The sequence below is a fragment of the Salvia miltiorrhiza genome, chromosome 1, assembly GCF_028751815.1.
Source record: "Salvia miltiorrhiza cultivar Shanhuang (shh) chromosome 1, IMPLAD_Smil_shh, whole genome shotgun sequence".
Taxonomy (NCBI): domain Eukaryota; kingdom Viridiplantae; phylum Streptophyta; class Magnoliopsida; order Lamiales; family Lamiaceae; genus Salvia; species Salvia miltiorrhiza.
In genome coordinates this window covers 44,475,118-44,498,734 of record NC_080387.1, presented here as the reverse complement: position 1 = coordinate 44,498,734, position 23,617 = coordinate 44,475,118, and the positions used below count along the sequence as shown (strand labels likewise).

Here is a 23,617-nt window from a genome sequence, read left to right as displayed (position 1 = left end):
TTAAGTGTAATTTTTTCTGTTTATTTTCTTTGCATGTATATTGCAATATACCTTGGACTTTTTTGTTTTGATGAAAATTTAAGGTCATTACTATTGCAGATAGATTCTACGGTTTCTACCAATGCTTTATAAATCGTAAACTACATTAAAAATGTCGTACACGATAGAAGACTTGGCCTAGAATAGTTAATTAACTGTAATATTGGAACTCGTAACTTTCAACTATAAATTCTATCAACTCCATTTTCGCATTCCACTTATGCATGTGAAATAAATTATTAATATTAAAGGAGAGTTGGTGGTTACTAAATGTATCAAGCCAAGTCAAACATAGTCGTTATTCATTTTTGTGGCTAGCTGTAATCATGCATTATATATATATTTTTTTGAAAGGTGCATTATATTTTTATTTTCATTAAGTTATTATTATTAAATTGCGCTAGCTTTAAGTGATTCTGATGTATTTTGCGCTCTAGATTCGAGCTTAAAAGTATTTGCAAATGCCATGCAATATGAATATCATTAATATTGAGGAGAAAAGTCACATTGTTTAAATATTAGGGGGTGTATTCACTTAAGAGTTTAAAAGATTTTGAAAGATTTTTATAATTTATAGATTCTGTAAATTCCATATATTATCTTAATTCTATGTAGAGCTTAATAAATTTTATTAGATTGATTTATCTCTATTTTCATAGATTTTATAAGTCTATAAATTATTATAATAAAAAAATATCTATTAAAAATAATTAAATTATTCGTGTCAACATGACATAGATGAAACTTGCAGGTGAAAATCATAAAATTAGAAACACAAGTAAAAACTTGCAGATGACACACATATTTTGCTCCATCAATCTCCTCTCTTTGTCTTGCCCACTAACGAGCTCACAAGGAATATGAGGACGTAGACTAGAAATAAAGCCCATTGCTGGGTGGGATGAGAATTGGGGTAATGTTGTATTGAACGAATTTTGCCATCCCATTCATCTTCATTATTGAAATATGCTTTCAACTATTGACGGGTGTGTTGTGATATTCAGCAACATAATTTCACCATCTCTTAACACTTCCAGTCTACTCTCCTTGGTTGTAACCTTTTATCTTGGCCAGACACAGCAGGTAGCCAACGATTAAGTCTAGAAAATCAATACTTTCGATTCAAGGAAACTCAATCATTAACCCACGCATATAATTTCATTCCCCTGATGAATAGTTATCAGATGCCATCACAGATGAAAAGAAATTTGAAGCAATAGAAATAGAATGGACGTCCCAATAGAGGGTGTCACCTTTGATGCGGATGAAGAGGGTTTAATCAGGGATGAGGCTCGAGGCTGGGGAGAAGATGTTGCTTGGCTTCAATATAGCGAGGTGGCTGACGGAGAAGAGATCGCCTATGAAGACGAGGTCGAGGAAGTTCGACGCGGCTCTATTGAAGACGCATATATTGCAGAGGAACGAGACAATACTTGAAAATCTCTTACGGGGAGGTGAGATTTGTGTAGAAATTTTTTATTTATACTAGGGCACAAAAATCCTCCAAAATCCATGACATATTAGAATCATTAAAAATTTTAATACCACTAAATTTAGATGGATATTTAAAAGTCATAATTGAATACCAATAAATTTTTTAGGATTTTTTAAAATCTGAATTGAATACTTATAGACATTTGAAATACAAAAAAAAATCTTATAAAATCTGAATTAAATACACCCCACTAATTCAGTTATACTTCTCAAAGCATTCACGCTAATGGTTACTCACCGTGGTAAATATGCACACCACTTAACCGTCACTACACTTTCTCAAAATTAATTATTTACGAACTCCACTATAAAATAAAATTTTTGATATAATTAAGCTATTATAGTGGAGTTCTTATAATCAAAATTATGAAGAATGTAAATAATCATGAAGAATGTCAAACATTTATTACTTGTTAGAGCCCGGCGCGGAGGTAAGAGTCGAAGGAAACTTCTGAAAAAAATACAGCAGCCTAAGTTTATAAGCTTTGACCATTGATAAATTTATCAATCAAAGTAAACGGAGCCTAAGTTTATAAGCTTCAAGCAGACGAGAGTGTTATCACATCAACCGCATATATTGATTATTATTAGGCCTACATATTTTCAAATGTGACATATGTCTGATTATTTACACTGATTGTGGTAGAAATCAATGAATCTGCCCAAACATATTATGCTCCACCCCACCCCCCCAACTTTTTGCTATTTCTTCAAATTCGCAATATTCCTTTGGTCGCGGCACAAAATTTTAGTTAAAGGTAGAAAAAATAAAATAAAATAACTTAAATATTTAGATCGAACGGTGATGGAGTATTATTTAGGGGAACAATTAATTTTGATTCAAAATGTTGCGTTCAAATTGTTGCAATGTACTCAATTCATCCCCAAAAATTATGATCTTATTATTATCAAAATGTTGCATTCAAATTTTTTTATTTGAAAATGATCCCACAAATTTTTTTTATTACTTACAAAAAATATAAGAATAATCCCCACTCAAATATAATTATCATACTTTTTTAAAAAATTTGTGTCATTTTATTGGATACAATTTTTGGGGCGGATGGAATATTCATAAACGAAGTATTATACGGATTGTAAAATAGAGTCAAATTTCACCACAAAAATACAAGTATTTTACTCATTTCACCAAAAAAAGAAGTATTTTACTCATTTACCAATTTTGGAAGATTTCAGCCAGCCAGAACCAAAAGCTGGGAAGAATTAATTCAAGTTGGGTCGGTGTCAGATTAAGAATTAAATAATACATGCATGCAGCCTTTAGGTGGACATCATAAAAGATTATGGATAAAAAAGTATATATTTATGTATTTCTGGACAAAATAAAATGAATATGGTCGTTGAAGTCAGCTCGTGGGAACACAGCCGAGTCAAATAAATACGAAATTCGGCTAATTTATTAAACCTATGGAACTTATAGTTCCCAATTTCCGAAAGTGTTAATCAATCCATATAGTAGAGCACAATAGAGGGACAACATTTTTTTCACCAAAAAGAGGCGACAATTTTTTTCTTCTTCTAAATTATAGTATAGCATAATAATAAATATTTTGAAGGGACGAAAATAAAACTACCCACTTTGATAAAATGTCTATGGAAACTACCCACTTTGCTTTGATGTTGATAGGTAGACATTGAAATTTGAAAAAGTTCTTACACTTTCTTACACAAGTACAATTGGTGTAAGAAATGTGTAAGATAGGTAGTTAAGAATGGTTCAAAATCTGAGAAAATGACATTAATTGCTAACTCACGTCAGTTTCAAGCACTATAGGTTTAAAAAATTTGATAAAATAGGCTACGTTTGTGCGTTATAAAATATCAATACGCAGGAAAAAAGTTTCAAATTTAGGTATATTGTGAACAAAAAATATTCTAAAGCCAATGGAGTAACAAGCCTCTCATAAACCCAAGCCGCCTGCATAAGCCTCGAGGTATTTTCACGCGCGGCTTTTGCAGAAGGCTAGGGTTTATGGGAGGCTTGTTACTCCATTGGCTTTATAATATTTTTTAGTTGACAATATATCTAAACTTGAATTTTTTAGATTTTTTATTAATGTTTTATAACCCACAAACGTGCCCTCATTTCGTATTTTTTATATATATATATTTGCACATAAAATAATAGGAAATTATCAATTAAAAATATCCAACCTCATATATTCTGAACCAATATAATGTTATCTAGCTAAAAATGTGATAAGCCTCCCAAAAACTATTAGTCGGCGTCACTAGCCTCGTGTAAATTCACCGAAGGCTAGTGATTCCCGCGAACGATTTTTGGGAGGCTTGTTGGTCTGCTAGGTAGGAAATACTTTTTAGTTTCACAATATATATTATTTTCTAATTTTTCGCATTGTCATGAATGTTTCAACGTAACATACATATCCTTATTTTGTATTTGTATTTTTTTTGTTAATTTTTCAGAAAAAAGTACATGCTGACATGAAATGTAAGAGAATGTGACTCTGCAAAAGGTTGAATGGTAGTGAGGCTTTAATGCTCACTTTATGCATGCATTCCATTGCACATGAAATAATAGGTTGAATTGTACTAAATGAACAATAAATTTCACGTGAATTTGTAAGAAATCTAATATTAGTCCTTATAAAGGCTGCATGTGTGAATGAGAATACACAAATTCAAATACTCATAGATTTGAGAAGTAATTTTTTGCGAGAGGTGGTGCAATTTGTGTTGAATTTCTGCCTCAAAAGGTGATTATCTCATATTCTTCGTAATTAATATGAATTAACAAACAAGCCTCCCAAAAATGATTGTACTTAAGAACAAGCCTTTGTCTTTTTTTGTGCACGGCTTGTGCCGAAGGACCTTCATTTTTGGGAGGCTTGTTGGTTAATTCATATTAATTACATGTTTTATATAGGATTCAATCGATATAAAAGTGAAAAATAACATTACAGATATTCACACTTATTGGATTAATTGATATGTTCATGACGGATAATAATAAATGGTTTTCTTTGGGATATCAATTGCAATATATTTAAGGAATCATAAAAACTCTAAACATTGAACAAGCCTCCCAAAAAGTTGAGTGCACGAGCAAAAGCCGTTCATCATTTTATGGGCGGCTTGTGATCGCCCACACAAATGTTTGGGAGGCTTGTTGGAGTTTTAGAGTTTTTATGATGTTTTAGAAGTTTTTCAACTCTCAGATTTTACAAATTGTAATTAGAAATTAGACTTCTATAGTTATGACCACCATTGACATGTCATGACAACTATGAGTTGTAATTATGACTGAGAAGTTTGACAAACATATAATGTTTAGAACAAAAGTTGATCAGTACATGACATAATATAACTTATGAAGCCTTGGTCATGCATAAAACTGAAAAATAAGCTGAAAAAACCCACAAGCCTCCCAAAAATGATATGCCGGCGCTAAAAGCCTTTGACGTTTTGGTCAAAGGCTTATGCCTCCAGACCTTCATTTTTGGGAGGCTTGTTGGTTAATTCAGCTTATTTTTCACTTTTATGTAAGATTCAATTGATCAAAAAGTGAAATGAAATATTGAATTACAGATATTCAAATATCAAGCAACTAGAATTGTTTTTTCATAAAATAGTCATAAAAATGTCAAAACTACATAATCAAATATCAGCTGGTACGCAAAACTCGACGATGCTACTGGCTATCTTACGCCTATAGTCAGTGGCATGCTGATCGCCCCACTTAATGCTCGGCGACCCTGAAATCAACTGATCGCCCCACATAATATGTATTTAATTTTATAATTATGAAAAACCTAAAAAATGTTATTATTTTATGCGTAATTAACATATAAAAGGACCTAAACTAATAAATCCACCAAACTAATATAAAGCTCCATTAGCTAATTACGAGAATTGTCTGTATACACTAAATAAATCCACCAAAGTAATATCCCTATTCACAAAAATCAAATCCACCGAACTAAAAAAATCAAAGAAAGTAAAATAAAGCAACGGTTCTAAACAAACATGCTTCAACAGTCAACCATCGCCTCAAAAAAAGAAGAAGCTCAATTTATACGAATAAACATGCTTAAAATACATAAAATATGCTCAAGGAGATTCGATGCTTACTTGGTTTGAGGAAGAAGCCATGGAGTATGCCTTGAAGCCTTGTATTCTTGAAGCCGCGAATGAATTCTTGAAGGAGCACAAAATTTGCAAAGGGGCGGCTTTGGTTTGAATGAGTGGGGCGGCTTGGGTATATTTAACCTAAGGGTGAGATTCTCTTGAATTACAAAAGCCTTGAATTCATTCTTCAAACCCGTGATATTATCTTTCAAGCCTTGAGTGGACATGAGATTCTCTTTCAATTAAACCCGTGAGCCTTACAATAACAAAAGCCTTGAATTCCTCTTGTACTCATTGGGTCAAATTCCCCCTTTGCAAAACCCGTAAGCTAGCCGTCCAATCTATCTCAAAAGGCGCATTTATCTTTTTTTGGTTCCAATGTGGATTACTACAAATCAATGTGGATTCCTATTGTTTATTTGTTGTGAATTATTTCCAGTATATATATCCGTGAATTATTTTGGGTCATTCTAATTATTTATATAAATATCATCATTTTGGGTCTTTCATATGTATTTTTTCAGAAAATATATATATATAAAATAAATAAATACGAAATGAGGGCACGTTTGTGGGTTATAAAACATTAATAAAAAATCTAAAAAATTCAAGTTTAGATATATTGTCAACTAAAAAATATTATAAAGCCAATGGAGTAACAAGCCTCCCATAAACCCTAGCCTTCTGCAAAAGCCGCGCGTGAAAATACCTCGAGGCTTATGCAGGCGGCTTGGGTTTATGGGAGGCTTGTTACTCCATTGGCTTTAGAATATTTTTTGTTCACAATATACCTAAATTTGAAACTTTTTTCCTGCGTATTGATATTTTATAACGCATAAACGTAGCTTATTTTATCAAATTTTTTAAACCTACAGTGCTTGAAACTGACGTGAGTTAGCAATTAATGTCATTTTCTCAGATTTTGAACCATTCTTAACTACCTATCTTACACATTTCTTACACCAATTGTACTTGTGTAAGAAAGTGTAAGAACTTTTTCAAATTTCAATGTCTACCTATCAACATCAAAGCAAAGTGGGTAGTTTCCATAGACATTTTATCAAAGTGGGTAGTTTCATATATTTACACTATTTTGAAACCCGTTTCTTCGTTCATACTAAACAAAATGTTGGTTCATTAGTATCACATTCCGTGGTATTCGATGATCTCTAAAATTACAAAAACTTGGGTACAATCAGATATACAGTATAATTAAATTGACATGTATTCAGATCTTGATTCGAATTCTAATTCAATCGTGTAAATGACACTATTCGATTATACAAATGATACTGTTTATAATTGACACTATTCAATTATACTCTCTTCGTCCCACGAATCTTGACACGTAACCTTTTTGAGTCGTTCCCCGAATCTTGATACATTTCCAAATAAGATAATAATTAGTCCAAAAATAAGGGGACTTAATTACATTCTTTCTCATCCTTTATCACTTTATTACCTTCTCACTTCTACTTTATCACTTTTATACTTTATTACCTACACACTTAAAACACCAATCTACAACTCCTTAATTCTCGTGCCGAAACCAAACGTGTCAAGATTCGTGGGACGGATGACAGATAAATGACACTGTAATATTTTAAAATATTATAGTGTCATTATCAAACTTTTAGTGTTAATATTATAGTGCCATTCGATTAGTATCTAGGAATTTCCCCATCGTACTTGGAATGAAAAAAAGAAAGAATATAACATCACTCATTACTGCAGAAAGTTTTACTCCATTAACAAAAAATAATGGAGGATTTTTACCCCAATAAATATCGGAGAAATATCCAATAGTAAAAAAAATGAAGAAAAAGTAATGGAGGATTTTTACCCCAATAAATTTCGGAGAAATATCCAATAGAAAAAAAAAATGGTCCGTGAAGCTTTTGCGTGCTGGTTACTGGCCTATGCAACAGCTACAGTGGGCTATGGAAGTGACCTTCAACACTTCTGTGTCACGTGCGTGCAAAATATAGTGCTTCAAAAATTACTAGTACTAAAATTTAACACTTATCTATCTTAATTTTATTTGAATTGTCATGTCGCGAATGATAAAAGAAAATTAGGAAAAGTAGGTAAACTTTGATTTGATTTAATGAGAAAATGTAGCTAAGAAGAAATAAATGATGGCTTTATCATATTGGTGTCACTCACACTCAGCATCCAAAATAAGAAACGCATAAGTACGGAAACAGTTTCACTGATACAACTATTTTGGTGTATCAAAGTTCACGTGCATCTCTTTTCATCACTACCTATGCCTTCTTTCATTTTATTAATATATATATATTTTTTTTTTTCGGTACCCGACCATCTTCACGTCACATATGATATTATAAGACAAGATTAATGTTTACCATATACTGTATTATTTTAGTGTTAAAGGTACTATATAATAATAGTCCTAACAATTGATGATGCCCTTATTAATTTCGTATGGAGTTTATTAAGTTCATGAATTTAAATGGATTTTGAGTTTCATAATAATACTAGCATACAGCTACATTTAAGAAAAGGTAAAATATGCAGATTGAAACGTCTCGCATTTTCACTCTAGCTCTGCTTCCTCTCAGTGTTCAACAGATGTAGACCAACTTCCTTTCACACACACACACACACACACACATATATATATATATATATACGTATTTTTTTGCTATTTATGTGTTTTACGTCTCGTATTGTTTAAGTTCTCTTTTTTTCTTTTCTAGGCGTTGTTGACGAATCATGAAAGGTGTTGGACAAAAACGGGAGTTGCAGGATTTACCTTCAGAAAATAGCAGTTTTAATGTGAATTTTTGTTGTGTGTGGGAGTTTCTTTTTGGGTCGAAAGATACCTGATGGGGGCATATTACTCATTTGATTTATTATGTATAATGTTGAAAGTATAATAATTATGATCTGAATAAAGGAAATAAATCCTACTATATGCACACAAGCATACGCCACACTATTCACTATTCTATTCTATGTGCATACACCACACCTCTTCGTTCTTAATACTAATATATTTCATGCATTCAGCCACAAACATTTTACGCAAAAAAAAATAATTACATTTGAATTCATTTTTTAAACAGATTGCAAAATCTTTGAACAGAGCTTTTGGCAGCCCAATAAGCATAAATAAGTACCACCAAGGAAAAGCCCAAAACGTTGTAGAGACTGGAGAACCACCCAAAGCATTGTAGAGAGAGAGAGAGAGAGTTACTTTCTTTTTCTAATCAAAATTATATCATTTCGATGGCACATGAGATTTACATTTTCCACATCTTTTTATCCATATTTCAATGTCAAAATCAACATTAGCCACATAATTTTCCAAACACTAGAAATGAAGTCCAAGAAAATCTTAGTTAGTCTTATGATAACTCGTATATCAAATTCTAATTATGTACAGTTCGGGCATTTATATTAAAGCGTCAACAATTTGGGTATCAAACTATATTTATCCTACTCATAGTGTATGTAATCTATCTTTTTATCCCTTCGATTTTCATGCATTTTCCCCACCACTTTGGAGTCGCTTATTCCTCTTTACAGCTCAAGGGGGGAAGAACCACCAAAATACATGAAAGAAGAGAAGAGAAAAGAAAAGGAAAAGCATGTAAAAGCAAAACTTACTGTTGAAACAACACATTCAGATTCCTATTTCTTTCTTGTTAAGAGCAACGAAACAGGTGCTCCTCTGGTCAGCCGGCGACACCGCAACCACGAAAAATATTTAAGGCTGGGAAGCTCCTCTGGTCAGACCTCCACCACTTGCTTGAACTACTAAGTTGGCCAGTTTTGGGATCATATCTTTGAATGACGGCCGATCTTCAGGATTGCTGCAGAAAGTTCAACAAAACTCAAATCATTTTTATTTGTTTATTTTGGCATTGTTGAATGTTGATAGCCAGATGTGAGCAACCGTGACAGTTTGATCACCTGGTCCAACATTCCGATATGATGGAAGATATATGGGGATCAATGTTATTTGGAATATCTAATCTGCTATTCATGAAGCCAACTACTCCAACAACCTTCATTAACACAAACAAGAAAATAATTGATAGGTAAGAAACAGAACAGCATGCCATGATGTGATGGTAGGATTTCTTGGAGAAAAGTTACCTGTAAGGAATTCAGGTCGACCCATGGAATACGTTCGGTGATTAGTTCCCACAGGATGACACCGAAGCTAAAGACATCCGACCTGTTAAAAAGATCGAGAATATACATCATTCAAGACAATAGGACCCTTTTTATGCTAAGATTCTCAGATGAAATAATGACTACAATTTGCTTATTTCTTCATGTATGTTCACCAATCATTATGCTTTCTTGTGGGTGCTGAACTGCTGATCCTCTTATACAATATTCTTATTTGTTTCTGTATGTTTACTAATCATTATGCTTTCTTGTGGGTGCTGATCCTCTTATCCAATATTTGATATCTACCAATTAAGAGACCTACAATGTGTTTGGCAAAATAAGCTTCTAAACAACTTATAAGATCTAAAGATCAGCTCCAATAGCTTATAAGCTCCCTAAAACAATAAGTTTATCAATCTCATCTTATTTTTTCATGATCTCATATGCAACAATTCATTTACAGAAAGACCCTACTATCGTTTGTTATTTCCATCTTGTACCCTTCCCCTTTCATTATTCACACTTCTTTCTCTAGCTTATAAGCCGAATCATCCAAACACTTCAATAATTTATAAGCTGCTGAGACATTACATCTTATAAGCGCTTGAAATATCTTATAAGATCTCTAAAGTAAGCTTAGCCAAACTAAGAAACTCAAAAGAAGCATAATTGAAACAAATAGAGAATGTTCCAGAACAGAAGCTTTCGTGTTAACTGCAAAATACAGGGTTCTGCTGAAGCTAGCTTTTTCTAGCAAATGTACTTTTACTATGTAAAGCAAAACCAGCTCCAGGATTAAGGTAGTGCTTTACCATTAAACCGTGCTACAAACCTTAGCTAAGGAGACGTGGTAATGTTTGATATATATCACTCTTTTCTGTCCAACCAAATATGTCCAACTCAATTAATACCATAGAGATTAGTACATTCAAATACACAATTACAAATAGTTAGTTTAGGTGGATTACTTTTCTGTTGAAGGTTCATTCCGAAGGACTTCAGGGGCCATCCACTGAGGCTGCAGTAACAGAACTCAAATCAGAAGTGTGAAGAAAAGCCTCAAGCGAGATAGAGCACTATCGAATAAGAGGGGGCACAAGCAATGATCTTAACTGTGCCTCTTCCAGATCTCGCTGTTAAGAAAGTTGCATATTTCAGCTTTGATAAGCCGAAGTCGCCAACCTGAAAAGAAGTAATTTAGACTTGTCCAAATACTTGGATGCAGTGAAATGATGTGATCCAATGAGATTTTCCCATGAATACCTTGACGTTCCAGCTTTTGTCAACTAGAAGGTTTGAAGATTTCAGGTCTCTGTGCACTATTGGTGGATTTCTGTGATGCAAATAGTTCATCCCTCTAGCCTGTAACCATGATGAAAGAGAGTGAATAACTTCAACCAGCTTATACACATGGCTGCCCCAAAAATACAGTGAAGTTGAGGGAAAATGATCGACTTGAGAACAGAACATACCACGTCAAGAGCAATCCTCAGACGACGTCTGATGTCCAGCGGTTGGTTGCTCTTATGTAATGTTTTAAAGAGACTCCCCCTGATCATATCCATAAGACTCATGTAGCTAAAGTCGCATAATTGGCAAAGAACAATTCAAAAGCATATTTAAAAGGGATCGTGTTTGACCCATGATTATACAATAGGTTCATCCTCCCCTAGTCTCTCTGCTGGACTTACCTGTTCATGTATTCAGTGACAATGGCGATTCTTTCCTCCGTGCATGATGCTCCCATGAACAGCAATACATTTGGATGCCTCAATCTTCTCATAATATCAATCTAAAGAACATGGTGAACTTTAAAGTCAGTATTGCATGAGTTACTTAAAACAACTACAGCATGATGTATAATGAAAAAATGCACCTCTTTTTTGTAGTCAATCAATGTCTCCTCATCATACTGATTACCGCTGTATACCTTAACTGCAACATCCTGAAAAGTATGAAGAAAATAGAATAATAAGTTTCAGAGATGAGAAAGCCCTCTGTTGTTTGTAGTAATTAGGATACTAAAGGATACGGCTGCATACCGATCCATTCCAGATTCCACGATACACAACTGCAAAAGAACCTGAAAGGAAACACTGTTCATCAAAATCAATAATACACTAAACAAGAAATCAGACATCTATCACTTCAATTCTGGCCTGCTGATATGTCTCAATTTTGCATTGAAATACATAAGCTTCTAACACAATTTCCTTAAACTTTACCTTGCCCGATTTCCTCTTTGAACTGTAGATCCTCCCATTGAATCGCAGAACCGATGACCAGAGGTAGATCATTTTCACCTTTGCTCGATGAGCTTTCAGTTCCACTGCCAGAACTCTCTGCGGAACCTGGATTCTTTTGAGCATCCGACTGCTCATTAGACGCATTTTCCAAATTCAGTGACTTTGTATTTGGAAAGTTGGCTTCGGACTTGTTTCCATTTGCTTGAAGGCTTGTTCCAGGCAACTGATCAGCATGTCTTTGTACTTCAAAACACCCCTGATGAGCACCTGAAAACGCTTCGCCCGGGCAACTCTCGCTATCAAAGAGGAGATTCCTATGCAAATTCGTTTGTTTTCTATTTGCAACATCAGACGTTCCTTTCATAGCATCCACCGAATTATTGCTGGCATCAAGACTATGGAAATGAGAAGCACTCTGCATTGAATGTCTTGGTGAACATGTCCCATTTGCCGCTTCTTTCCTCCTAGAATTATCTTCCAAACTATTTTGTTGTATTCTCTCGTCCACAACATTCTCCAAGTTGCTGCTTGCTCCTATATGCAACTTCTCTATGATTTTTACTGCCTGCAGTTTAGGTACATGAACTTATTGGAAATTTACAATATAGTTCATTGCAACCACTGAGCAAGCTCCAAGATAATATTACATAAAGATTGAACAGACCAGATAATTTGTTATATAAAATCAACTATAGCATTAGTTAGCAAAAGGCCTCAAATTGAGCTAGAAAAGATATTGCTCTTGGAAAATGCTATAGAAACAAATTATACGGTGCATGGCTATAACAGAATGAAGTAATAGCACTTATAAGGCAGAGAGGAGAAGCTGATGTTGCCAATGGACAACATTGGATAGTAGGCAAAAATTTTAGGAAAAATGGAGAATAGAGTATACAATTTTTGAAGGCTGAGAATTTTCAGATGCTGTTTCTTCCATTTCCAAGCATGACCCTTCAGTTCTACTCCTCCCTATTGGCAATCCGAAAACACCCTTAGCAATCTGCAAATAGTCGATTCATTTACATTCCCTCTTAATAAATCAATACCACCTGATTAACTAATACTCACAGGGGCTCTTGGTGGTCTATCTGCTCTTGTGTCGTGACTTTCTGCTTCTGCTTCCTCTCCATCCCTTGTACTTCTACATGTATCAGAGGAGGAGGGGGCATTCCCTCGTGTCCGAGATAAAACTTTGGAGGCCTGACCAATTATCAAAAAAGTCTAATGTATGCGAGAAGGAGGACAAAACATGAGGCAAAAAGACACATAGGGGCATAATGTAAGCACCAAATTCGAAACAGAAGATGCAAGGTAGGGCACTCCTGCAATTTGTGGCCGTTGATGCCACTGGATGTTCTTCAAATTTATTCTACGAAATTTAGATTGTTCATTAGCATTATCTTGGCGTGTTCTCATATTTCCCGAGTTCGTCCTATTAAACACAGCAGCATCACTTGATACAGTAACTATTCCGGTAAGCTCACCATCCTCATATAATGGGCTCTTTGTAACTAGTGCAATGAAACTTTGACCAGATCGCTTCCTTAGAGGGAGTTGCCCTGACCAAGATTCTCCTATTCTCATCCTCTCAATGATTGCCAGAACTAAATTACGATGTTCTTCTTCAAAAAGTAGTTCAATAGCTCCCTGTCCTACTACTTCATAGTCTTTATACCCAAACAGCTTTTCGGCAGCACGATTCCTGCAACATGAAAATTTTCCCCCTTATTCTATACAATATGTGCAGCAAATGCTTGTACGCTTTATTGGCATAAGAATGTCGGAGGTTCACAGATTCAATAAATAGAACAATGAGTAAATATCCTCCACATTTTTAGCACCTATTCCCAGTTTTAGAGGATTTTGATTGCGACTAGCTGAACATGTTCCATATACTTCATATTTCAACTAATTCAAATAACCGTAGTCTATAGTTTTTGTACCATGAGAAGACATATAAATGGTGAAACTAAACATATTAACTGCTGCTGCTATACTTCGCATAAAATCAATGTTGCAGATTTCTCAGATACAAAGATCCAAGTTCTTATACTTCACATAAAAAATCAATACCCAAAGATTCATACTACAATATTAAGTTCTTTTGATATAGTTTATCCCAAACACTATATATGTAAGGCACGAAATATTCAGGCTCGACATTAAATATTCTTTATTTCTACCGAACCGAAATGCATTAAGACATCCCCAACCAGATTTGACCTAATTCAAACCAACTCCAAATAGCCGTATTAAACAAACTAAAACCAACAAATCAAACAATCAACGTCAACAGACTATTCATTTTGCAAAATTTCATCGAATTGATGCAGCTAACTAGCGCGATCGAAAAATAATACCAATAAATGATCTCGCCGGAGCCAACTCTGCTGACGTGAAGTGCATGACCCATGTACTCCAACACCCTCTTGTGCGGACTCTCAGAGAAGTAGGCCCCCGGCATTTCGCCCCAGCCGGGATACCGCCTGGAGCCGCCGGAATCCGACGGCGCCTCCCTCTCTCTAGCGGCGGCGCCGGTGGCCTTCTCGTGCACGACAACTTGGAACTGCTCCTTGAGCTTCTCGTGGCTCGCCTCCAGGCTCTCGAAGCGATCCAATAGAGCTCTGAGGAATCTCTCCGATGACTGGCCTCCGCCGTCCATGGCGGTGAGGAGGGTGGTTGAGCAGAAAGTGCATATGGGCGGGTGGGGGACATCGCCTCAAGGTTTTTGTAGAAGAAAACTATTCAGTATTTAATTTAAAAAAATAAAAATAAATGGAAGAGCATTATTTCTAAATTTAAAATTTTGCATTGGTCGTGGGGCAAACCGATTTCCGCCGCGTGGCTTCTGCCGCCTAATTACAGCAACGAACCTATTGAAAGGGACAATTTCGGTAATTACGGCCTTCAACCATTTTACGGATCGGATCGGATCCGACCCGGTTAGGCGTTGGACATTCTTATTTATAATGTAATTTCATCAAAAAAAAAAAACATTGGACTTTCTACCAATGGGAGATGAATATAATTTTTAATTATCAATTTTATTGCTATATTTGACACGTATAACATAAGTGGGATAAGGTTGAAAACGGATATTGAACTTTTAAAATTGGCCATATAAGTCTTTCTATGTCACATGTGTCGCTGACAATGTATTTTGTTTACAAACATCGTTTCCGATTATGTATCCAATCGGTTCCTTTACGCCTCGCAATCATAGAATTTGCTATCTATAGAAATTATCCCAATTTTAGGAAATGTTGTCGTAAAATGCATGTTTGGAGGAATTTTGATTTTATATATAATCTTTGAAATTTGAAATCAAATGTATTAGTAGGATTTAATTTGTTTTTTATAATTTAAATTTTTCTTAAATAAAAAGAAATGTCTCTATATCTTAACGTAAAAAGCTCATAGTTCGTACATATAATGCATTTAATAAACTCCATAATTCAATAATTTAATATAAAAATAAAAATTTCCCTCCCAATCAAACATTAATCCACAAGAAAATGAAAATAAATTTTTAGTTTTGCACAAAATTTTTGAAATTTGAAATAAAACACTCCAATAATCTGTTACTATAATTTATTTTTATTTTTTTGTGAATTAATGTTTGATTGTTTGTGAACTTCTTTTGTAGGTTGTAATAGCAATTTTTTAAAAAATTTAGGGAAAAATAAAAAAAATAAACTTTATGTTTTTTTTTCAAATTTTAAAGATTATGTGTGAAATCGAAATTTGTCAAAACTTAGTGTATATGGCAACAATTTACCCTAATATTTACTTAAGAAGGCCGTGCATATTTACCAATTTGTTTATCTGGATCGGCTTTTTTTTTTCCTAAGAAAAGATCAGCAATATAAAATAAATAGAAATGTGCTCAAGTCCAAACAGATGGGAATCAAGCTCGAGCTTGATTTAGTAAAAAAAAAGTCCGAAGAGATGGAATAAAGAAATGTGCAACGGCGCATGTATGAATTTGTGACGAATCAAATTGAGTAAAATATTGACAAATTAAAACTCGTTTTTGTGCTTTTCTTAAAAAAAAAAACTAATTTTTGTGCTTAATTAATATATTTACAAAGTATAAAATATTAAATTATGTATGAAAATAAAATCTAGTAACAATATGTACTAAATTTGTTGGATTTATAATGAATCAAGTCGAATTTAATATTAAAAAGTCCTGCATGCGTGCGGGTTACTGATTTGATTATATATTAGATGTCTCTTGTAATTAAAAAAAATACTGAAATTTGATTCCCATAATAAAAAAATAATATAATGTTAATCTTAGGTATGGGAAAAAGTTTGAAATTCCTTTCGGAAAAAAAAAAAAAAAAACACCCAACTAAAACTCATTTGTCGGCTTACTAAATATACAAACAAAGTATAAAGTATTAAATTACGTACGAAAATAAAACATAGAAACAATATGTGTTCAACCGACCAATTTAATATATTCGTACGTAATTTAATATTTTCTATTAGTTCATAGTTAAATTTACTCATATAACTTTCGTACGTAATTTATTAATTTAATTAATATTTTCGTACAAAAAATTACTTAAATCATGTCTGCCAATAGTAAATTTGATCTACATCATATCCCTTAAAAGGCTAGTTCTGTCTTTATTGTCATAAATTGATAAATACTATAAGAAAATGAAATCAAATATACGTAAACCTATTTCAAGCACATCTTTGATAGCATGTAGGGGTGAACACATAAAATTAGTTTTGGGGAGCTATAATCGAAATATTTCAATGACACAAGAGCTAGGTGTTACTATTTTAAAATATATAGCATATATATAAAATATAAGGTGAAATTTTTAATTGGAGCTACTTCAACTGGCCCTAGCACCCTGTGACCTGTGTCCGCCCCTACATATATACATGCATTTTCTCCTCCCAAAAAGAATAATAATATACTAAATTATATGCATTTTGAATTAGCTTGGATTTAATTTATTAGGGAAAACTATGTTAGAAAAGTTAGTTGTAATGGAGTATTATACAACTAAACAATTAATTTAATTTTCAAACAATAATGTCAAAATCTAAATTACTGTACAAGCGATCCAAGTTAATATAATAAGATAATAACTAAATAACCAAGTTAATTCATAGAATTTTGTCTGTATAATCTCCTCCGGGTATATATAGGGTATTTGCGAACTCTTTTATTTTCTCTTTTAACTAGTACACTCGCCCGTGCGATGCACGACGAATATAGCTTTGCATCAAAATTAAACGATATGTAGTGTGTGTATCGGCTAAGTGATTAGGGACTAATGTCTAAAACCGAAGGTTTTGAGTTCGAGCCCCATGTGGCGCGACCTTTAAATTTCTTTATTTAATCATATTAATTTATAAAAAAATTAAATGATGTATCAAATTAATAAAAAAATAAATATTAAATATAGTTAGAATATAAGTAAATGTAAATTATTTTTTCTTAAAAAATTAAAATAATCTAAATCAATTACTCAGTAAAGATCCTTAATTTTATTTTATAATTTTCAAAAGTATCAATTTTAATTTTCCACTTATTTGATGGAAAACTTTGTTTTCTTCCCTAAAATTATAGAATAAACACATCATTCTAATTAAAAGAAACGAAGAAATAATAATAAAAAAAAGTATTCACATCACAATATATATTTTTAAAACATGAGCTAATCATGCATAAAATTATTTTTTCTAAGTTAGCTCATTACCTATGTTATCTTATTAGAAAAGCTCCAATTGATCAGTAGGAAAATAAATTATATTATTAGAATTTTTTAGAATACTAATAAAAGAATTGAATAATTATTTGATGCCAAAAAATAAATCCCAATAAAAATGAAATATATCATTTTGCTTTAGCTTTCTCCTTCAAACATACTTATTTAAATATATTTCTAAAATCATTTTTTTGCTAAAAAGGTATCATTTCAAAGTTTATAAAATTTTATTGATTATAATTTTGAACATGGTATATAAAAGTATATTTATAATTATTTGTAAACTATTTAAATTACTTATAATGGCAATTGACATCACACATTATTATTATAATGTAATTAAATACCTTCATTCACAATCATAAAACAAAATTATTTTTAAAATTCTATTTTTCATATAATCCCAACTTGACATAAATATGATTGTGTGCAAAATAGATATAACGTCAGTTGGATGGAAACAACGTCGTTTCAAGCTGTTAGACAATTAAAAACCCTAAAATTATTTTAATTCCTATTTTTGTTTTCTCATAATCCTTATTTAATCATATTTTTTGTAGCAAAAAGAGTTTCTATCTATTATTTTGGTTTCTTGGATTACTTCTTGTCATTTTCTCTCATCAGCTTCATTCATCTCGCTTTCTCTCAATTTAATACTTCTATTCTTAATTTATTTAGTTAGATGCTAATTTTAAACGTAAATGACATTGTTTTAATATGCCTAAATTAACATTGTATTAGTAATCAACAAATATGGTACGTAGGATTTCATATAGTATTTCAGCACAAAATTTGACCAAAAAATAAGCGAGTATGCAAAACAAAAAATATATAATAATTGGATAATTTTAATAAATATTTCAAAATTGATGTGCAAAGGCCACTAAATTTATATACAATAGTAAACCAAATAGAAAAAGTAAACGTTTGTTTAGTATTAAGGAGATGTGATATTTCCACAAAAGAATTAAATGTATCTTTATGTTATGCTTAATAAAATAATTCAACATATAAATATAATTTTTCAATGATATTTATTTTTTTTATCAAAAGAGAAGAGAGTAGAAACAAAATTTTGTAGTAGAGAAGGAGAGAGACAAAATATTAATAATAACGACAACCTTAAAACAACCATATAAATAAGAAAAGACAAAAAAATATGAAAATTTGATTAAAAAAAGAGGAGAGAGACAAAATAAACATCTTAAAATTTTAAAATATAATAATTTATTTATTTTAAATTCATATTTGATAATTTTTATACAAAATTAAAGATCTTGCATTTATCTTTAATTTAAGATATATATAATGAATATTTTTTTAAATAAAATTTGATTTTTTTTTAAAAATCACAATAATATGAAAAAGAGAATATGAGAGAGAGAGAAAAAAAAAGTATGTATGAAAAATTGAAAGAAATCGTGTGATGAAAGAGGAGAGATGAGAGATGAAAGAGGAAATATATAAAATTATAATTTGTTGAATTTCGTAAATATCCTTAACATGATTCTTTAATTACTATTTTACCACAAACTGTGTTTTTATATAATAAATAGATTTATAGTAGAATTTATCTATTTTTATACAAGCAATTCAAGTTCAAGCCACAAACTCAATATGGGTCCATGAGATTCATATATAGTTTTAATTCCAAAATCTGGCTTAATTTGATATGTGCAATTTATATAAAAGTATTGACATTTTAATCCCTTCCCGTATGCTCTCATTTTCAGGTGGACCTAAAAACCGAAGTTTATAATTTTTGGAACGGATAAATTAAGTTGCTTGTACTCAATTATGCGTAGGCTGAAAATGATGGCTAGCTAATACGTAGGCTCAAAATTTTCATTGGGTTTCTACTTTTCCATTAATTATCTCCATTATGATTTTCATTTTTGAGTGCTATCACATGACTTCTTTCTCACTTTTCCTATAATTTAGACTTCTTTTTCATTAAAATATTATTATAAAATTCGGATTAAAATCTCACACCTATATGAGATTAACTATCTTAAAAAAAGTGGATAGAAGAGGGGCTCGAAATAGATAAATTAGTATAAGGTGCACAAATCGACTTCCAGGATCTTCAACCTTCCAAAATAGATTTGAAAAACAAGTTGGGAGGGATCCTCGACGGAGAGACTATGATGCTTAAGTCAACTATGTGTCCAAGGATTTTAAGCTATAGAAGGTTTTTGAAGAGAAAATCATAAACAACGTATAAGTGATTGAAAGTAGAGGTGCTCAAAAAAATCAGAATCGGGAATCGAATCGGGAAATCGGATCGTCTGGGACGGTTCTGGAATCGAAACCGTATAAAACGGTTCCCGTATAAAACAGTTCCGAAACAGTGCTCGGTCGGTTCGGTTACGGTATCATTTCCGCAAACCGTCGGTTACCGATTCGGAACCGAAACCGAACCGTGGAATCGAGAACCGTGGAGGAACCGCATTTGAACTTGAACCGACGGTTCCACGGTTAGAATCGAGAACCGTGGAACCGCCTGGGAACGCGTGGTGGGCCTGCTAGCTGCGTGCATGCAGATTGTACAGATGGATGCATGACAGATTTTTAACTTTGCAGGCTATGCTTAGGCATTGGATTTGAATTTCAAATTTGAAGCCTTCAACACTCATTTCCCCAAATTCACCGGACCTTACTCCTATAAATACCCCCCCCCCAATCCCCATTATTTTCTTACACCAATAACTATCATCTTTCTACTCTTTCTTTGCATTTCTCTATACTAAAGCTCTATCTCTATTACTCTTTATACTAAAGCTCTCTCTACACTATTTCTCACATTAATAAAGCTCTCTCTACTACTCTTCCTTCTTCTATTATCATCTTTAATTTTCCATCCTCACTACAAATGGCTTCTTCCGGTTCCGGTGGTCGTAGTGGTAAGGGCAAAAATCATATTGACTACGATGCTACCATTGGAAATAGACCATGAGGCCCTCGTCGTCTCCGTGGTGTTGTTATTCGAGAAGATCCCGACGAATCAACATAAGTGAGGATCCTTATTCTATTGTCTGAAGGGTGCCCAATCGTCGTGAACGTGAAGAAATGGAGGAGGCACAAATCTAAGTCGATGCGGAAATGGCGGCACACCTTGCTCAACAACAAGACGATGAAGAAATTCCATCCACGTACCAAGGGCAACAAGACGATGTCGAGGCCATTGATTTGGAGGACGAGATGGACGAGTTTGGATCGGACCACCGGTCTCGACAAACGGTGGGGAGGAAGGAACGAGCTCCACGTTCCAACATCTTCACGGTGTACTTTAAAAAAGTACAAGTTAGAGATCTCGATAGCGGCAAAACAATCACGAAGGCCGTTTGCAACCTTTGTGGCAAATCCTACGTTTTCAACACGGGGAACGGCTATGGCACCTACAACAAGCACATTAAGAATGTGCATCCTCCCAACATAGGTAAACAAACGCAACTTACCTCCAACCCCGGCGCGCAAGGTACGTTCGAAATCTCTCTTTTTAAGTTTAATGATATTATTGCTAGGGACGTTATGGCTAAATTTGTTAGTACGAAAACTCTTGCTTTTCAATTTGCCGATAGCATGAATTTTGAGAATTCTATGAAATTAGCATATAATCCTTTAGCTAAAAGAATACCACTTACAACTATGACTCGGACCATAGTTAAATTAGTTAGAAGATATAAAATTCAACTACGAAGTGTTTTAACTAGTTTACCACATAGAACTTCGGTTTGTTCCGATATTTGGACATGTGCATTGCAACATAATTCTTACATGGGTATGATTGTTCATTGGGTTGATTTGCAATGGAATTTGAACAAACGGGTTATTGCTTTTAAAAAAATTAATTGTGCTCATACCGCCGAAAATATTGCTCTTTGCAATAATTTAAGATTACTGAAAAAAAAATCAATTTATTTTGACAATGCAAGTGTCAATACCGCTAATGTACTTTCTTTAATTGCTGCATGTAATCCCACTTTACAAGGTAAATATTTTCATACTCGTTGCATAACTCATATATTAAATTTGCGTGTTCAAGATGACCTTAAGAATTTAGAGAGATCAATAAAACCAACTAGGAAAGTTGTTGAATTATTACGTGATAAACAAAAATTACATAGGTTGTGGTTAAAATTTTGTAAAGCTCAAACTGGACGCAGCAAGTGCTTTAACATAGACGTGTGCACTAGGTGGAATTCAACATATGACATACAAATTTAAGGATTTATTAGTACAATTATTTTCCAAGTGAAGTGAATTATATGATTTTATTGCTCACGTGTTCTTGTCCATTGTACCATGATTTTAGCTCAATTTGCACATTGTAGTACTAAAGAAAATTTACAAAAACCCGTTACACTTACGATTATTAAATGGTTAAAATATTTTAAATATATTCCATTTGTTTTTTTAATTGTAAATGTTTAGATCCGTCTTTTAAATACGAAGGTGTGTGCAGTCTTTTAGAAATTTATTATCAATTTTTTCGAGATATAAATATTGTGAGGGTCTTACTTAAGAAGCTTTAGATTTGCCAAATTTTTTGGATGTCAAAACTAGTCTTTATTGTGATTCACAAAATCTTTTTCAAGATTTTACTTCAAAATATAGTGCAAATATTACACGTAAACAAACTGTTAGGAGTAGTGGGCCTTCCTCTTGAATTTGACATTAGTACTCAAGTGAGTCTTATGCTTCAATTTTTTTTTCGCAAACAAAGGTCATAATAATAATCAACCACAATTCTCCGAACTAGAAAAATACCTTAGGGAGCCAGAGGGGGGGTGTATTACTCAATGTAGGGTCAAATGATGTGGACGTGTTAAATTGATGGTCAATGAAGCAAGGACGATACCCCATCCTTGCAATCATGGCGAAAGAGATCTTTTTCGTCTCGGCATCAACTGTAGCGGTCGAGCAAGCTTTTAGCGAAACGGGATACATGCTCGACGAACGAAGATATCAAATGACACCGCATAATCTTGAAGTCCAACTATTGCTCAAATATCATACATTAGCCGAAGCAAGAGAGCAAGAAAACAAATGAGATGATTTGTTCGTAGAGTACCCCATATCCACGACCGAAGGCGACACCACCGATGCGAGCGAGTCATCTCAATGCACCGAAGGCGAACACTTCGACGATGACTTCGACTTCGACATGTAGAAGACTTCATGATTATGTGGTGTCACCAAAGGTAAGACGAAGGTAAGAGAACTACATGAACTTTGATTCCTTCGGGATACGTAAGCAACTCAATTATAACTTAAATGTTATAATTAAGCTCAAGTCCGATTTCCTTTATTTCTTTTTTCCCCAAATTACAAGTTGTAAATTAAGTTTCCTTAATTTTATTTTAGCATCCAAAAGTTGTAATTTGTAAATTGTATTTATAAGAGTTGTAAGGTGTAACTTTGAATTATAAGTTCAATTTAGAAAATAAAGTAATTATGGAATTTATATTTTCTTGTGCATTTTATTTTATTAAAGCAAATTTCATTAAATTTTACACAAAATACATAAAACAATACAAATTACATAAAAAATTCAAAAAACAAAAATAATTATCGGACGGTTTTCACGGTTCGAACCAAAACCGTAAGGGTTAATTTCCAATTCGGTTTCGGTTCTAGTTTTTGAAATCAGAAATCGAACCGTGGCCATGTCTAATTGAAAGTGTTTATGTTAGGTCTGCGTACCTTGTGCATGAACATGGGTAATGGCTCATCGTCGGCTCGAGTCGATTTTGGCGATGAGCCACTCGATGCAGACAGAGGGGACTGGAGTCGCGACTCATTCAGATGAGCTTGGCTCATTGCGTGTTTAAGGCATGT

At 33.2% G+C, this 23,617-nt stretch overlaps 1 protein-coding gene and 1 long non-coding RNA gene across 3 annotated transcripts; one reads left to right on the top strand and one right to left on the bottom strand.

Moving 5' to 3' along the window:
* Positions 1–8,277: 8,277 nt before the first annotated feature.
* Positions 8,278–9,488, top strand: LOC130985189 (uncharacterized). The gene is made up of 2 exons (XR_009088916.1): positions 8,278–9,280; positions 9,323–9,488. It is a non-coding gene; the product is annotated as an uncharacterized LOC130985189 (long non-coding RNA).
* Positions 8,991–14,989, bottom strand: LOC130985176 (serine/threonine-protein kinase CTR1). 2 transcript variants are annotated; one of them, XM_057908001.1, is made up of 15 exons: positions 14,399–14,989; positions 13,326–13,740; positions 13,107–13,238; positions 12,934–13,038; positions 12,018–12,603; positions 11,835–11,875; positions 11,669–11,737; positions 11,484–11,584; positions 11,265–11,343; positions 11,056–11,154; positions 10,906–10,974; positions 10,761–10,810; positions 9,772–9,853; positions 9,586–9,680; positions 8,991–9,485 (listed from the first exon to the last, which is right to left on the bottom strand). In XM_057908001.1, the coding sequence occupies exons 1-15, from the start codon at positions 14,698–14,700 to the stop codon at positions 9,380–9,382; spliced, it is 2,331 nt and encodes a 776-aa protein (XP_057763984.1). In that variant the 5' UTR covers positions 14,701–14,989; the 3' UTR covers positions 8,991–9,379. The 2 variants fall into 2 exon arrangements, with proteins under 2 accessions (XP_057763984.1, XP_057763990.1); XM_057908007.1 differs by lacking the exon at positions 14,399–14,989 and having other exon boundaries at positions 13,523–13,741.
* Between the last annotated feature and the right edge of the window lie 8,628 nt (positions 14,990–23,617).

Coding starts and splice junctions, on each gene's coding strand:
- LOC130985176 (XM_057908001.1), bottom strand. CDS start 14,700: ATGGACGGCGGAGGCCAGTCATCGGAGAGATTCCTCAGAGCTCTATTG. Junction 11,155..11,264: donor TGAGGATTGCTCTTGACGTG/GTATGTTCTGTT, acceptor TCATGGTTACAG/GCTAGAGGGATGAACTATTT. Junction 9,486..9,585: donor ATATCGGAATGTTGGACCAG/GTGATCAAACTG, acceptor AACTTTCTGCAG/CAATCCTGAAGATCGGCCGT.